The sequence below is a fragment of the Etheostoma cragini genome, chromosome 4, assembly GCF_013103735.1.
Source record: "Etheostoma cragini isolate CJK2018 chromosome 4, CSU_Ecrag_1.0, whole genome shotgun sequence".
NCBI classification, from domain to species: Eukaryota; Metazoa; Chordata; class Actinopteri; order Perciformes; family Percidae; genus Etheostoma; species Etheostoma cragini.
This window is the reverse complement of record NC_048410.1, coordinates 29,125,921-29,142,725: the sequence shown is the minus strand read 5'-3', so window position 1 is coordinate 29,142,725 and position 16,805 is coordinate 29,125,921. Positions and strand designations below refer to the sequence as shown.

Below are 16,805 nucleotides of genomic sequence, written 5' to 3'. Positions count from 1 at the left end.
TACAGCACCATCGAAAAGGAAGCTTTAGCCCTCCTTTTTGCTTTGCAGTATTTTGAGGTTTATCTCGGGTCTAGCTCATAGCCTATCATTGTTTTTACTGATCACAATCCGTTGATATTCCTCGCTAATATGCGAAACTCCAACCAGCGGCTTATGCGTTGGTCTCTTCTTCTGCAAGATATTAACTTGCAGATCTACCATAAGAAGGGTACCGAAAACATACTGGCAGATGCTTTGTCTAGATGTTCCTCGGGCACCTAGGAGTTGAACCAAGTTGGGGGTTGGTTCAGTTGTTAGTTGTGGGGGTGTTACGACTGGGGTCGTATTTGGGGTCTTTTTAAGGGAGCAAGATGGCGACCGTCGGAGAGAGACAGAGGGAAGCCAGCAGGCCGTCTCCATTTCTCCTCGCCTCCCAACCTGCCACACTTTGTTTCTATGATTCTGTATAGATCAGTTCCTAATTATATGGGTGGACCTTTCAATGTGTTTATTTTTCTCCTGTTTGTTTAGTTAGGAAGGTTGTTCCTAAGGTTTTTTTTTTTTACTTATGGGTTGTTAGGTTATCTTATTTTACTTTCCAGACAGGGTTGTTTTTGGTTGTTGTTTTAATAGTAGGCCACCCTACAGTTTAGTTAGTTACCTTTTGGTTCTTTGGTTACTTAACCTTTATGTTAATACATAAATGATTGTGTCCAATAAAAATATTGGGACCTACACATAATGTTTTGTGGCTGCTTGGGGGACGGGGAAAATGGGGCAAGTTAAACAGTTTTATGTTGCGTCCTAGGCCCCCCTAGACTGGGGCGTAACATCTTCAAAAAAGAAAACGTTTCCAAACTGCCTGACATCACCATGCCAACTCCTGTTGTAGGTGTGGCCTGCTGCAGGTTGGAGACCGCCTCCTGTCAATCAATGGAATCCCCACAGAAGATGGAACACTAGAGGAGGCCAATCAGCTTCTCCGAGACGCAGCGCTGACCAATAAGGTCACGTTGGAGATAGAGTTCGATGTAGCAGGTTAGTAAGGTTAACAAGCTGACCACATTCTCCGAGTCCTTTTTCTTGTTTCATTAAATATGATAAAGGATACATTATGTAAATTATTATAATGTATTGTTGCAGCTTGTCTTTATCAGAGCTCCTGCCCACCAGTGGAAAAAGTACTAAAATGTTGTACTCAAGTAAAAGTACCAATACTTTGATGACATATTAAATATAAGCACCTGTCTAAGAATTACTCAAGTAAAATTAATAAATAGTTCTTTAAAATATATACTTTGCTACCGCTAGCATGCTAGCTTGTTCTCACCGGTAAAACCCTACTACAAAAGCCACTATTTGACTATAATCTCCAAAAGAACTACTTCCTGTTCAGCAAGTATTCCAAAAGTGTCCCTGGTCTAGAAGAAGTCTCCCAGCCTGATCAAAATGGAGAAAGAGTTATCTAGCTGATGGGATCTTACCGAGCAACTGAGCATGTGCAGCTCCCAACAAAGATAGGATAGAAGTGAGATGTCTCACTCTGGAGCTAAATCAGAGACCTAAACACACAGGGTGGAAGGCGGAGCTGCCGAAATGTGCAGTACAACAGAAACATGATGTTTTTAGAAAAGGAAACCATGGAAACCTATTCTGTTACAACCACAAAATACAGTTATGAACCTGAAAATGAAAAGAATATTGGATCTTTAACACCAAGAGGTGGGAGAATTTGTTGTCAGTGGAAATGACTGGGACACAATTGGATTTATTTTGGTTGAACTTTTTTTTTTTTTTTAGCATGGTTTTATCCATTTACTGAAACAGTATAATATATTTGGTAAAGACAGAGACTTGCTGGGTAGTTCTCTGCTCTTACCGCTGTTTTGGCATTGCCTTTCTTAATGTTGAATCATTTAGTTAACATGGCGAGTAATTATGAAATTGGCATTCATCCCACAAACAAAGAGACATTTAGAATGATTTCTTACCCTTCAATTAACATGATAAGTGCATGCAGTCAATTACCAAGCAAGACTAGACAGCTCTGAATGGGATATACTCATCGTCCACTCACATGGAAATCTGAGGGATAGACAGCAGTGCAGAGTCAGAATGCTCCGAGCGTCTTGGTGAGGATGCTGACGTGAGAAGCTGATCTATATGAATAGCTTGTTGGAAAGTCTTAAGTACTCTATGTGCTCACAACTTGCACTCATCATGTTAATGCCTGGATGGTGTTTTACTGCTGGAAATAGTATTATGACTCATGCAGGCAAATTGTGAGGATTAATATTTTCAATTTGCCCCAGAGAAGAGCAATTCAAAGTAGCAAAAGAGCAAGAGAAAAGTGCCTTGTAATTACAAATATTACACGGGATGACATTAATTAATTGTTTAATAACTAAAGCCTATCTGCATGTGTTTGTGTCACAGAGTCAGTGGTGCCTAGTAGTGGTACGTTCCACGTCAAACTGCCGAAGAAAAGAGGAGTGGAGCTGGGGCTCACCATCAGTGGTAGGAACACCACACACACACACACACACACACACACACACACACACACACACACACACACACACACCATTGTTCATATGATCTGTTTTTTGTTTCAAACTGCTAGCACTGTTTAAATATCACGAGACCACCCTGCAATTCTCGCACAAGCATACACATGTGTCTCTCACGGTAACTGTAGCCTGCAGGAACATTATAAATATTCCCACTGTTTATGAAAAGTTATAGATACCAGGCCTCACACGCCGTCTGCCTCATACTTTATGACCAAAAGTATTTAGGCATACTGTCAAATGTGTGATCTTTTCGTCTGAGGCAGTTTTTTGGGGGGTCTAGGCTTCCCAGCACATTCTCGTGATTTATGATGTTGTATTAAAATGTATGCACACCAATTTGTATGACATATGGAATTAGGCGACAGGTCATGTGACGCCCAAACACATGAAACTTACTGTGAGCTGGGTTCAGGTTACTGTGTAACTGGGTGTCTTACGGCGACAACAGTGAAGTTTAGGCTCCAAAACGACTAGTTAAAATTAGAAAAAAGATTGTGGTTTGGGTTTACACACGGGTCCCTTTAAGTAGTACTCCTGGGGCACAAACACCCGTTTCCTGGGTCAAAGTCTTCTTTTTTTATCTGGGACACAAACTTCACTCCCCCTCCTGAAAGCCCTGTGTTTCATGGCCCACCGATTCATCCAGACCTCCTCGCTACGCAGATCTCCGCCCTCTTATACACCAGCAGTCAATGTGTGCAATATATATGACTCTCAATGTATGACTTTTCATAGCTATGTGTACCAATGGTTCATGAGAAAAGGCCGCTTAGTTGCAATAAAGGCAAATATTTATAGATAATGATAATAATGATATTTATAGATATATGCAGTACTGTGCTTGCAACTTTGTGGCATGCTCTTTCCTGATTTTTACACCAGGGCAGATGCTTAAAGAACTAGTTTTCACAGTTTGCACGGAGCCCCGACCTTAACTCCATTAGAGTGAGGCCTTGTTGTCCAACATCATTTCTTTACCTCCCTAACGCTCCTCAGGCTAAAGAGTAGCAAATCCCTGCAGCCAGGTTCCAAAACCTTGTAAGACATCTGCAATGTGCATGTACAATGTCACACGTTTGGCTGAAAAAGAATATGTATTTTAAACATATTGCATGCAGTCTGCAATGTTGTAATTTTTCCTCCAGTGAAGGACTTCATTGTGATGACTGATGAAGTTATTAATTACATATTTCTCTGTAAAGCTTTAGTGCTGCTGTCCCACATTCAAGATCAGTGTTAATGTTAATAAAAACTGCTTCAGTGTCCCAATGGTAGTGTGAGCTCAGTGGTAAGTACTGTAAACTGTTAAACCCAGCACACACACACACACACACATATATATATATATATATATATATATATATATATATATATATATATATATATATATATATATATATATATATATATATATATATATATAAAATCATAATTCATTAGTTAATTATAGTTGGTGTTATTGTTCTGAATCTGCAAAGTTACTCAAATAAAAATGCATCCAAGTGGTGTGGACGTGCAAAGTAACAAAATTATAATACTCAGGAGAGTAAAAGTACCTCAAAGTGTTTTACCAGTAAAAGTGTGTTCCACTGATTATGAAGGCTTTCAATAAAGCCATACTTGTCATTTTAGAAGGCAAATATCATCCCAACTATGTAAAAACTGTGTGTAAATTTAGAGAAATGGCCTGTGACCCTTGTTTTTTTTGTATACATCAAAACCAAAATGACATTGGTGAATAAGGTCTGATCAGTGGCTGACATCACAGAGTTTTCAGCTTCACATCACATTCTCTGCGTGGATAGCAGACTGTGCTGGAGCAGCGTCCGAGGCAGAGAATGGTGCAATGGTGCCATCTTCTGAATGTTTCCCCGCTGAAAGGGAGACGGCTACACACAGTATCTCATTTCTCATTATCTCATTTCTTTTTGCCTAAAGCCCTATTCACACGGGACTAGTGCTACCTGTGGGACAGTAAAGGAAGAAGTATTCAGATCCCAAATACCACACTGTAAAAACATATCCTATTACATTTAAAAGTCCTGCATTGAGAATGTATGAGTAAAGTCATGTAGGTATCATCAGAAAAATGTACTAAAAGTATTTTAAGTAAAAGTACAGAAAATCCTCATACAGAAACGGAACTGTCAACCAAGTTAATGATTAATCATCTAATCATTTCAGCAGGACTTGTAGTCCTTAATAACGTTGGGTAGTTTAATTTATAATAATACATGGTTTTCATGTATTTGTGTACTTTTTTCCGTTTCCTTTTGCACGCCATTCAGAATGGAGGGCTATGAAAGGATTGTACATTGTAGGGCGCAGTATTTTTTACCTGTGTGTGTGTGTGTGGGGCAATGAACGCTTTGACTTGTTGTTGCTGCTGCTCAGTGTGATGTCGTCTCCCTCCACAGCCAGTAAGAAGCCAGGAGAGCCCCTCATCATCTCGGACATCAAGAAGGGCAGCATGGCCCACAGGTACCTTACAGTCTGCACTGTTAGATCCTTTATTGGGTCCAACACGTTTTTTTTCCTCATGCCTCAACGTCTTTTGCTTTTAATGTATTTAGTGTTCAACTCTGTCTTCCCGTACATGACATGTGTATATATACATAAAGTATGTACGTTATTTACTAGGGCTGGGATGATATACTTTTGTCCCGTTTCATTTCTTTGACTGCACATGTCTACCGATTTGATTTGCATTGCGACTTTCGTTCATTGCGATTCTAGAAGTATTGCGATTCAATAGTCTTAAGGTAAAAAATACACTTCTACAGGCAGAATATCATGAGACCTTTCTAAAAACTCATTGTTTTCTAAAAAGCATGCGCAGGCCTACTGGACAACCTTGGCAGAAGTGATGGAACGTGGTTCCACCTTTGTGTCTCTGTCTCTCCTTCAGGACAGGAACACTGGAGCCCGGCGATAAGCTGTTGGCCATCGACAACATCCGACTGGAGAACTGCTCTAGGGAAGACGCCGAGCAGATCCTGCAGCAGTGTGAGGAACTGGTCAAACTAAAGATACGCAAAGATGAAGACAACTCAGGTACATGTGAGCAAATGGATACGCTGAGTCTGTCTCTGTCTCTGTTGGTTCAGTAAACATAATAACGTCTGCAATACGTGCCAGACATACAGAGCAATGGAAAATACGTTGCTCTCAGACCCACGGTGCAATAAGGACACGTACAACAAGTATAACATAAAAGATAATAAATATGGGCAGCCATTAAGCTCAGTCGGTAGACCGGCTGTCCACATAAAGAGATATATATGTCTCGACACAGCGCAAACATAAAGGCTGAAAATGTCCACAAAAAAAATCTATATACACAAATAAAGATTTAAAAAAGATAAGCAATATGTACAAATAAGATTAAAAAAAGATAAGTAATCTATACAATTATACAATTGAAAACAGATAATATGTACAATACAGTAATACATTCCAATGCAAATATAAGGCAACAGTACTAAGGATGGGGATATTGAACTGTGTTATGTAAAGGAAGAGTTCCTGAGTGTCTTCTTTCCATGTAAAGTGGCCCCTGCAGATCTCAATGTGTGTGTGTGTGTGTGTGTGTGTGTGTGTGTGTGTGTGTGTGTGTGTGTGTGTGTGCTATGTGACATCCGGTGCCAAACCGCGTGACTTGATTTCTATTGCAGATGAAACTATCAAAACGCCATTACACTCAAAATCTCAATATAATATAAAATGCACTGTAGTTAACATGACTTATGTGAGCGTTAAGAATTATTTTGTTTATTATTTTTACACGTTTCTCCATTTAGAAGACTTTGATGAAGACATATAAAATCCTTGACACATTATGGTTTATTGACTTAACTTGCAGCGTAGGTTTTACAAGTTTTAAGGATATGAAGCATTTGAAGAAATGGCATCACAATTAAATTAAAAGTGTAGGCACTGGTGGACTATTTCTACTGTAGTTTAAAGGGGTTAAGAAGATGCACTGACAGTCTTTGGCCACTAGGTGGTGGTGCTGTCCACTCATGGACTCACACTCAATCTCTCAAATAATCATCTGAGACACTGTAGACGCAGGAAAACAGAGGAAGGAAACAGAGAGAGAGCAATTTAATCTAGGGTGAAAAAACAACAAATCAATGCAGAAGAAAATACCAGTGATATAGTAAAAAACAAATGTGTAGGAATGTGATATCCTGCTGGTGTAGTGGTCGTGTGTGGACACCGTACATTTGAATCCAGGACCCTTGTGCGTCGTCACTTAGGGACTTTTCACACCTCAACGTCTGAACCAAGTTGCAGACCAAGGTTGATGTTTTTGTTACATTGTATACATTTGATGCTGTTATGTTGGATTCACACTGCAGGTATGCATGTGCACTGAGGCAGAGATCTCCAACAGTGGGTCTGGGACCCCTAGGCGGTCCTCAGAGTCACTGCAGGGGGGTTATCAAATTCTTGATGATAGTATAAGACATATATAGTATGGTTAAGGGTATGTGATGATGCGGGGGGGAGGGGGGGGCAGATAACTGGCCTTTAAAAATAAAAATGTGGCTGCCTCTATGGGAATTTAATATAGGTCTGAACTTACTTATGCCCCCTGTATCCTAATGAATAAAATGTAAAGTACGTTTGTATTTACGATACATTATTCATTCATAAATTGGTGTCCTTAAACGTTGGATTTTTCCAAATGTTTTTAATTAAGACTTCAATCAAGATCAATTTCCAAAAGAGGATTTTTATTCCTCATTAACTTTAGCATGGTTGTATTCACTCATTCTTAGCACTGTGTATCTACCATATGAACATGAATCCAGCATATTGTTAACCCTTTATTATTTACACAACATTGATGATAGGTTTACTGACCTATAGGTAAAGTAGGACATCCAAAGATAAAGTTAAACTTAAGGATTCCCAGTTCCACATTTTGACATTAAAGCTATACTGTGTAGTTTCTATATTTCTGATGTGATGTAAGACACACGCACACACGCACACACACACACACACGCGCACACACACACACACACACACACACAAACACAGGGAAGGATTGCATAATCTTGCTAGAGTAGATTTTGATTCAGAGCATGTACACAGAAAAATACATGCACGGGGTAAAATGCAGAGATTATGTGTAAACGCTACATAATGACTAGGCAGTCTTCTCCCTGGTTACCATGGAAACTGCCTTTCTCACCAGTGCTTTCTTGAGAAGAGTTTTGACCCACTTCTGGAATCAAATGTTTGTGTAGGAGTGTGCATTTCACATGAACACACAATGTGATGCAGCACTATTCGAGCAACATACTATGTCAGCTTGATCAACCCACTGGAGATGAAAAATTAAAATAACACGTGTGTGTGTGTGTGTGTGTGTGTGTGTGTGTGTGTGTGTGTTTGTGTGTGTGTGTGTGTGTGTGTATCAGATGAGCAGGAGACGTCAGGCAGCATCATCTACACAGTGGAGCTGAAGCGGTACGGAGGCCCTCTGGGTATCACCATCTCAGGCACTGAGGAGCCTTTTGACCCCATCACTATATCCGGCCTAACCAAGAGAGGCCTTGCCGAGAGGTACATACTTGCACGCACGCATACAAACACACACACATAGACATACACACACACATTGTCTTTTCTTGGAAATCTAGGCTACAAGTTTGAGATTTGAAGCGTTAGGAAAGGCATTTTGCTTCAGCTCCACCAGTCTAGCAGCATACAAATGTGGCAAAAACATGAAATGGAAGACTGAAATACCAACAGGTCTACTAAAAGTGCTGCTGTACACATTCAATATTTCATTCTAAGAACGATATTCGTGCAACGTCAGTAGTGGTGATGAGTCATCGTTCACTGACAGCCTGAGCATGCACAACATGAAACAACCTACCTGCAGCTCCACCGTTTTTTTATTATGTGTATACACTATGTTCTTTTCTATTGGCAGCTAAAACAAAACTCTGTCCAACATGTCAGGAGTCACACCTTTTCACCGTATCCTGTTTCACAGTGTCTCATTAGGTGGCGAAGGAGTTAGTGCAGAACCAGAATCAGCCTTGTGTTGGCCAAGTCAGGGTGTACACAAACAAGAAGTTATATATTTTAGGCATGGAACAACATGGAAAACAAACCTCAGTGTCAGTCACGGATGAGGGGGCAGAGTGCAGGTGCCAGCCAGTCTCCGTCTGCTGTATGAAAGCATTACTGATTTTGTGTTACCTGACAATGTTAGAAAAAAGTGGTGGATAAAGTGGCAACTGTTTGCAGGCACTTTGCAACACATGTGGCGTACGGTGACGCATTTGCGAAGACATCACGCCAGTATGTCTGTTCACAGCGCAAAGAGGAGAGAGACCGGGAGGAAAGAGCAGTGCTAGAAGATGTATTCAGATCCTTTACTCATGCTATCCTCACATTGTAGAAACTGGAAACAATCCAAACAGTTCTGTCAACCAACTAAGTGTTTAACGGTCTAATTATTTCAGCTGGATGTGTAGGCTGACATGTGTATTCATTTGTAAAGTATCTAGTAATTAAAGCTGTCAGATTAATATAGTGGAGTAAAAAGAACAATATTTATCTATGAAATGTAGTGGAGCGGAAGTAGAAAGTGGCATGGAGAGAAAAATACCAAGTACCTCATATTTGTACTTAAGTACAGTTCTTGAGTAAATGTACTTAGTTACATTCCACCACTGACATAGAGCCACTTCTCCCTGCAGCGGTAAAACAGCCTGTTCATACAGAGATTATGTTTCACTCTATGTTGATGACATTAGTCTATAATGTGATCATTCTCTTAGCAGCTGTAAGTCCAGTAAACACAGCTTATTGTTGAGCTTTAGAGAGGTGAAAGGCTGACAGGTCATTCAGAATCAAGACATTTACATTCACAGATCATGTGATGATGTGTACCTTGAACTTTTAGTGGCCAGAGAGTGTATACAGCGCTGTTAATTATTTTCTTGTGGTACATTTTCACAGGGGTGAGATGTGTCCTATGAATTAAATTGTAGTGAATCTGCTGATAGTCTGATACTTCTGATATGTTAGACCATACATCATGCCAGTCGAAAACGGGGTCTGGGCAATCAGGTGCCCAGATCCTCTCAGTAGGAAGGGCAGAGCAGCCAGATACCACTATGAAGTGCTAAAGCCTGGATATCATACCACAGTTTTTAGGCTGCACAGTAAATAACTACAGAATATGAGAAAGAAAAAAGAGGAACGTGGCAGACTGAATGCATTTTGTAAGTCAGAGAAGGGTGAGAGAACCCAACCTCACCAAAAATGTATTTTAGACTGAAGTGAAGTCTGGATGAAGTCACCATTGTGGGGTTATTATCTGCCTCCTATTAATCAGGAGTGCTGTATTATTGAATAATGGGGGACAAGTGGGCCAGTTGCAACTATATGGCAGTATGCTTCAGCTAATCTTTCAGCTAAAATAAAGTTTTGTTAAAATGAGAGATAATGGGGCCAAAGCGGAGCCAACAAACATATCTGGATTAAACCAGGTAAGGAGGGGTCTTAAGACAAAGGACCAGAAGTACTGTTTTAAGTTAGGATTAGAAAGGCCACCATTCCCTTCCTCCTCTGTAGAGTAGGAATCTTGAGTCATGGCTGCTTAAAGTGAATTTAAATTCAAATTTTGATTGATTGCAATTTACGCCAGTAGCCAGCAGGTGGGAGAGAAATGTGAGGTACTTATTGTACTTTTTACTCCATTACATTGATCTGACAGCTTTAGTTACTAGATACTTTACAAATTAAGATTTTTTTCACAGAATTCACATGTATTTTATAAGAGCTGATATGTTATCATAAATTAAAGTTGGTTAACAGAACAATTTGGATCAACTCTATTTTCTAAAATGCGAGGTTTCTTTCTCCGTAGAGTTCTTTTATTTTTAATACTTGAAGTATGTTTTCCTGATGATACTGACATAGTACTTTACTTAAGGGGGGGCAGTAGCTGAGTCCATAGGGAGTTGGGTTGAGAACCGGAGGGTTCCTGGATCAAGAACCAAAGTATGGTGGTGGACTGGTAGCTGGATAGGTGCCAGTTCACCTCCTGGGCACTGCCAGGGTGCTCTTGAGCAGGGCACCAAACCCCCAACTGCTCAGAGCTCGCCAGGCGCAGCCCCCTCACTCTGACATCTCTCTGTTGTACACTGAGCATATGTAGGACATGTGCTTTACCAAAACAGAGTGAAAAAAATAAAATCTTCCCACTGGGGATAAATAAAAAAAAAGCTCAAATTATCAAATGACATTTTCAATGTAGGACTTTTATTTGAGTACTTTTACAGTGTGGTATTGGTACTTTTACTTAAGGAAAGGATCTAAAAACTTCTTCCTTCACTAGAAATGTAATAATTATTATCATGTATGCTGAAGATCCATAGCAAGATTAAAAAGATCATTCAGGATTTTGTTTCCTCATGGCCAAATATGCCGAAACTTAAACTTATAAGAAGAAGGTACCACGCTGTTGTTTCCTTATTTAGTCCTACCAAGCAGTGGGGTTAAGCCTTATTAGGATAAATAATAGAGGGGTTCCCCACCAGCAGCTGAGTGTGCAGCAGGTGGCATGTGACACCGAGTGAAGACTGGTGAGATAACATGAAACACGATGCGGTGCAGAGATGGGATGGCAGCTGGTTTCCACAGCAACAAGACTGGACAGAGGTTAACGTCAGAGTTTTCCTGAGTCATAACCATCCGCTGGTGAATTCAGGTTATCTGCAGCCCGCCACACATTTATTTCAAAATAAATCGTCAGCTGGCTCACACGTTGTTCCACCAACACACACCCAGGGAGGCGGCTTACTGCTAATCCTTCCACACTTCCATACACACACACACCGTCACAAACCCGTTATTACCCCGTTTCTGGGAATTCTTGATGAGATTGTTCTACGTCCTGGACTGTCCTGTTGTCGATAACGAACTTCGCCTCCGACCTGTTGGCTTAACTCACTCTATAAAACACGGCTCAGCTTAAAAGCGAGGGATTCCGATGATTATCTTCTCTGCATCTGTGTGGCTCTTGGGAAACATTCCCACTGACCCAGTTTTTTGAGTGTGGTGATTTTGTTAAAATCAGCGTAGGTAAATAGAAACCTAAAGAGATAAAACACCTCTTTAAATAATATTTCTCGGGCTTCAGTGACCTGTGCATGTAGGTTTAAAGCATGTGCATGTGATATCATGTGACATATTGGTACATGAGCATGTTCAAGATAAGAGATTCAAATGAACTATGTCTATATCTTCATCAAAGTAGGCCGCAAGATAAAAGATTGTTTCACATTGTAACGCCAGGTCTCATACAGTGGCCAGTGGTAGTGGGATTGAAGCGAACCAGTGTTATTAATACCAGAGTCACTTTGTTGTGACCCTATACATGTGGTTTTATTTCAACAGTAAGACTTTTAAATTCAATTCTGATCTGCAAAAAATGACTGTGCTGCGCTAAAGCCTAATATTTTAGCATCTAGTTTGTATCCAATGCGCTTCCCTACATATTAGATTTGTCTACAGCTAATTTTGGGGCCTTTTGTCTTTGTGTGCTTGAGCAGTAGGTTATGTGTTTGCAGGAAATATTATAAGGTTAGGCATATTGGGGTCTTGTTTTCATATTTTGTGAAAATCAAAATTATTAGAAAATCAAAAGGTCAGTTAATACTAATTACAAAAACTGGACCTAGAGCTATATGCTGGATAGATGGTAACACAGCATTTGCTCTACCAGTGTTTCGCCGTGTGTATTTTGTCCATAGCAAATTCCCACTAATCAGTCCCAGAATTTACACAGAATCACCGAAAAATCCAAGCAGGCCTGCCTTGTTGCACCATCCACATTTTCTTCAAATCTTGTCATTTTCAGCAAAGGAATTTTGAGGATGGCAACAAACAGAGGGCCCTATTTTAAGGATCTAAGCGCACGGGGTTAAGCACCTGATTCAGGTGCCTTTAGGGTACCTTTGCTAGTTAAATGGCTAAAAAAAAGGGTTCTTGCACAAGGCGAATGGTTCAAAAAGGTTGTACTAAAGTGTCTGAATTAATTCATAGGTCTGTTTTGGGCGTAACATGAAATAAATCAATCAGCATGTCATCTCCCTTTCCCTTTAAAAGCCAGGCGCTTTGGACCTTAGTGCATTGCTGTTGTAATGGCGCATTTGCTAAGCAGGAAGAAACGTGAGGTAAAAAAGCACTTGAGCGAATCATATCATGAAAATATTTCACATTGTAATATTTTTGGCTTTTATGTTGGCGTGCTGCTGGTAAAGTGTGCACGTGCTGTGCACGAGCCTAGTCACCGTTTACTAATGCGCTGGTATAATGAAATGAAATGCTACGTTATTGACTTTAGACCAGGTTTTTGTTGGTCAATGGCGTGATCACTTCCCGCTGCCTCAAGATAGCAATACGCCCGGAAAGCACCTGAACACACCTCCCTGTAACACATTATGCGAAAAAGTATGTGTGTCTTAATCTTCATCTTAATTTGGGACAAATTTGAAAGAAATTCCCTCAAAGCGTTCATGAGTATGGGACAAACGGCTAACCTGTAAGAAATGTGTTGTAAGAAATTGGTGTACTACTGTTTCCCTTTAGAGATGATATAAACTGGGGTTTTTGAGTAATCAGGTCCATCCATTGAACTGTTCCATGTCATATCTTAACCTGAGCTCTCCTAGTACTAGTTTCCTCTCTTCATTCATGGTACTAAATTGTGCATTACGTGTGTGTCCTCTTACCTGTGTGTGTGAGTGTGTGTGTGTGTGTGTGTGTGTGTGTGTGTGCGTGTGTGCGTGCGTGTGCATGTGTTATGTGTTGATGTGTGTCCAGGACAGGGGCTATTCATGTAGGTGATCGGATCCTGGCTATCAACAGCGTCAGTTTAAAAGGCAAACCCCTGAGTGAAGCTATCCACCTGCTGCAGATGGCTGGGGAGACGGTCACCCTCAAGATAAAGAAACAGCTTGATAGTAAGTATGAAAACTGTTAGTGGTAACATCCAGGGCCTGCAGTTAACTTTTTTGACCACCTGCCATAGTGACGGGTGGATTTAAAAATCCACCTACTGTCACTTTTTACCTGCCACGTTTTTAGCCTCATGTAGGTGAAAAACAGAAATTGCTGTGTCTCTATGATCGTACTCGCGGACATTGCGCCGTCATCACGTGCTGTGGTGTGCGTGTGTGTGTGTGGGGGGGGCTGCATTGATAATCCAGTATAAAGGCATCCTTTCTTATCCTGGGCTGGGAGACACAATCAAACATTTTTACTTATTGGGCTTTAACTTATCATTACACCTTCAATAATGTAGCTGCCCTCAATTTAGGTTGTCCTGTACATCTCATCTGCGGTTTTCCCTCCATCCACCGTGTGTGACTGTGTGTAGTTATGTGTGTGTGCGTGTGTCAGTAACGTGGGGGAAGGGGCATCAGCCCCGCCCGCTGTAGCGAGCCAAAACAGCTGCAACTTTCAGTGACTTTATAGTAGAAAAACGTTACAGACTACATAAATGTTAAAATGTGTCCATTTTGGCAGGACGTCTTTCGCTGTACGTAGTGTTGGTTAATCAGAGATGTTTGAGTCACACACGTCTCGTCTTCATATCAGAAACAAGGAAATGAATTTGACCCATTCTCACTCCTGATGGGCTAGTGGCTGCACGTGGGACTGCTGGGACTGATCTCAGCGGTTTTAGTATCTGCCTTCTAGTACACATTCTTTGATCCTGCCAATTTCTTAAAGAACTTTTAAATACTTAGATATTTGTTGTCTGATTTGTAGGAACATGTGCATGGTAGAAGTATTCAAATCCTTTACTTAAGTAAAGCTAGTAACAAAACATTGTAAATATTCTCATTTAAAAGAAAAAAATCCTGCATTGAAAATGATACTTAATCAAAAGTATGTCATCAGGAACATGTTCCTGTACTTAAAGTATCAAAAGTACTCAATGCAGATACATCTTCACATTTTAGAAACTAAAACCATCCAAAAAGTTCTGTATTTAACTAAGTGTTTAATCTACTAATTATTTCAGCTGGACTTCTAAGCCGATGTATTGTTGGGTAGTTTAATGTATAAAAAAACATTTAATTTTATAATGTGTTTGGTGTGGAAAAACTCTTAATTTCTAAAGTAATCAAAGCTGTCAGATTAATTTAATAAAGTAAAAAGTACAATATTTCTCTCTGAAATATAGTGGAGTAGAAGTTGAAAGTGGCATGAAAGGGAAAAAGACTCAAGTAAAGGACAAATACCTTAAATTTTACTTAGTACAGTACTTGTACTTAGTTATATTCCAGCACTAAACATGTGCCTCTTGTGATGACTTGATCAGCCATGTCTGAAAACAGGCTTGTTGTGTCAAGATTTCAGTGCATTTGGATGATCTTATCAGACAAATCTCATTTTGAACTATTTCTCCCCAAGATGGAGAGGAGAGGAAGGCAGCCGATGCAGAGGACACCACAGAGAATGAGCTCAGTGACCCGGAGGAGGACGATTTAACGGACAGCCAACAGACCAACAAGCTTTCAGAGCTTTACTCTACAACGATACCCAGCGTCGACTCTGCCATGGAATCGTGGGATGGCTCAGGGATGGACGCCGGCTATGGCAGCCAGGGTAGGCTTTGGATCCAAACAGCCATACACTGCTAAATACATAAAGAGTAGCTCTTAAAGCTCTTGAATTATTCTTGTTCTTTGTTTTATTTTTCTTCTTTTCTGTGATGACCTTTCCCCAGTGTCAGCCACAACCGCTGCATATAACTTCTAAAATCATATTGAAATAATATTAGGTCTATATAAAGAAATCTCCTGCTACCTTTCACCTGGCGGGGTACTCACTAACACCGGCTTTCCAGGTGTAACGCGGGAGTCTGTGACCCGTCAGAATGTGTTACTGCACCGTCAACCTGCAGTAAATCATTTTGAGACTTTGTGGGAAAAATCGGAAACCGGAAAGAGGCATTACTAAAAACTATCTAAAATTAGCGTTCTTTTTATTGTTAGTCTCGTTTGCAGTTCCGGGTCCTTTATGAGCATCAGATGAAAAATTACACAGTTTCAGAAACGTGTTAAAGTTATATATAGTCACTTTAAAGGTGCTCTACGTGATTTTGAGTGATAAGCCAGCATGATTCGGGGAAAAATATGAATCCATGAAGTTATTTGCTTAGAATTGATATCACGATTCTCTGCCATGACAATGCCATGTTTTCAAATTCAGTAACTTCAAGTCAAGTGTTTAAAGCAGGTTTGCTATATTAGTTTAGTTTTTGTTTGTTTGCTTGTTGTATTGTTTTTTTTTGTCGGCGTGTGTAGACCCTGGGCTGTCTACAGAGACCGGGTTTTAACAGTGTGTTCTGGGGACAGGCAGCTAGCAGATGGTGAGATGTTTTTTACAGGGTGTTTTGGGGACAGGCAGCTAGCAAATAGTGAGGTTTGAGGTTGAGTGTTGTTTTCTGTAACAAAAGTTGTGGCCTTAAACATTTAACCTTTATATAGTACTTCTTTGCCCACTGGGTTTTTCATTGTATATAGGTGGTCTGTAACTGAGCACTTCATCTAGTTCCTCCACTGGTCCTGCAGGTACATACAATCACCAGGCAGCTGGTATCGCCCTGCACCCCCATGAGTGGCGTAGTGCCAAGCAGCAGCGCAGCACCACGCCTCCCCCTGGACGCCGAAAGAACTACCCTTTCAGTGACGGAGGCTTCAGTGAGGACGACTGGGATAAACCGCCTGGGTAGGCCGGAATTTAGAGTTATATTTTAACTAGCAGTCTTTTATCCTTAATGCTTTTTGTTGGGCATTTTTAAAAACATGCTTTAGACCAAATCACCGTGACGTAATATCAACATAAAAATCCTTCCCGGGGCTGATGAATGGCAGTTTATTTTAATTGAATTTGACACGTGAAATTGGCAAATTTGTTGTAATTTATATTGTCTTTTTCAGCCCTATCTGTAACGTTTAGAGTAACAGTAGATAGTTTCTGAACTATCTGACGTCTTTGCTGTGTTTATTTCCTGTCCTGTGTTGCTTTGCAAGATTAGTCTATGTCTGCATCGTTCCGACAGAAATTCCACCAAATGTCTTTAATTTCGGCTTCCTTTGTGTTGGAGTTCTAAACCCCGGTCGACTATGGTTACCTGGTCCTCAGATCTCTGCAGGGTAAATCCAGACAGCTAGCTAGACTATCTGTCCAATCTGAGGA

The 16,805-nt window shown here is 40.4% G+C and overlaps 1 protein-coding gene across 6 annotated transcripts in view; it reads left to right on the top strand.

Moving 5' to 3' along the window:
* The window catches only part of grip2b (glutamate receptor interacting protein 2b), a 285,228-nt gene that overhangs the window by 261,072 nt on the left and 7,351 nt on the right, over positions 1 to 16,805 (top strand). For all 6 annotated transcript variants that reach the window (XM_034870532.1, XM_034870537.1, XM_034870531.1 and 3 more), the window contains 8 exons: positions 872 to 1,017; positions 2,416 to 2,496; positions 4,970 to 5,033; positions 5,461 to 5,606; positions 7,988 to 8,132; positions 13,416 to 13,555; positions 15,015 to 15,209; positions 16,178 to 16,334. In XM_034870532.1, the coding sequence (XP_034726423.1) occupies positions 872 to 1,017; positions 2,416 to 2,496; positions 4,970 to 5,033; positions 5,461 to 5,606; positions 7,988 to 8,132; positions 13,416 to 13,555; positions 15,015 to 15,209; positions 16,178 to 16,334 (1,074 nt within the window). The remainder of the gene's footprint in view (positions 1 to 871; positions 1,018 to 2,415; positions 2,497 to 4,969; positions 5,034 to 5,460; positions 5,607 to 7,987; positions 8,133 to 13,415; positions 13,556 to 15,014; positions 15,210 to 16,177; positions 16,335 to 16,805) is intronic.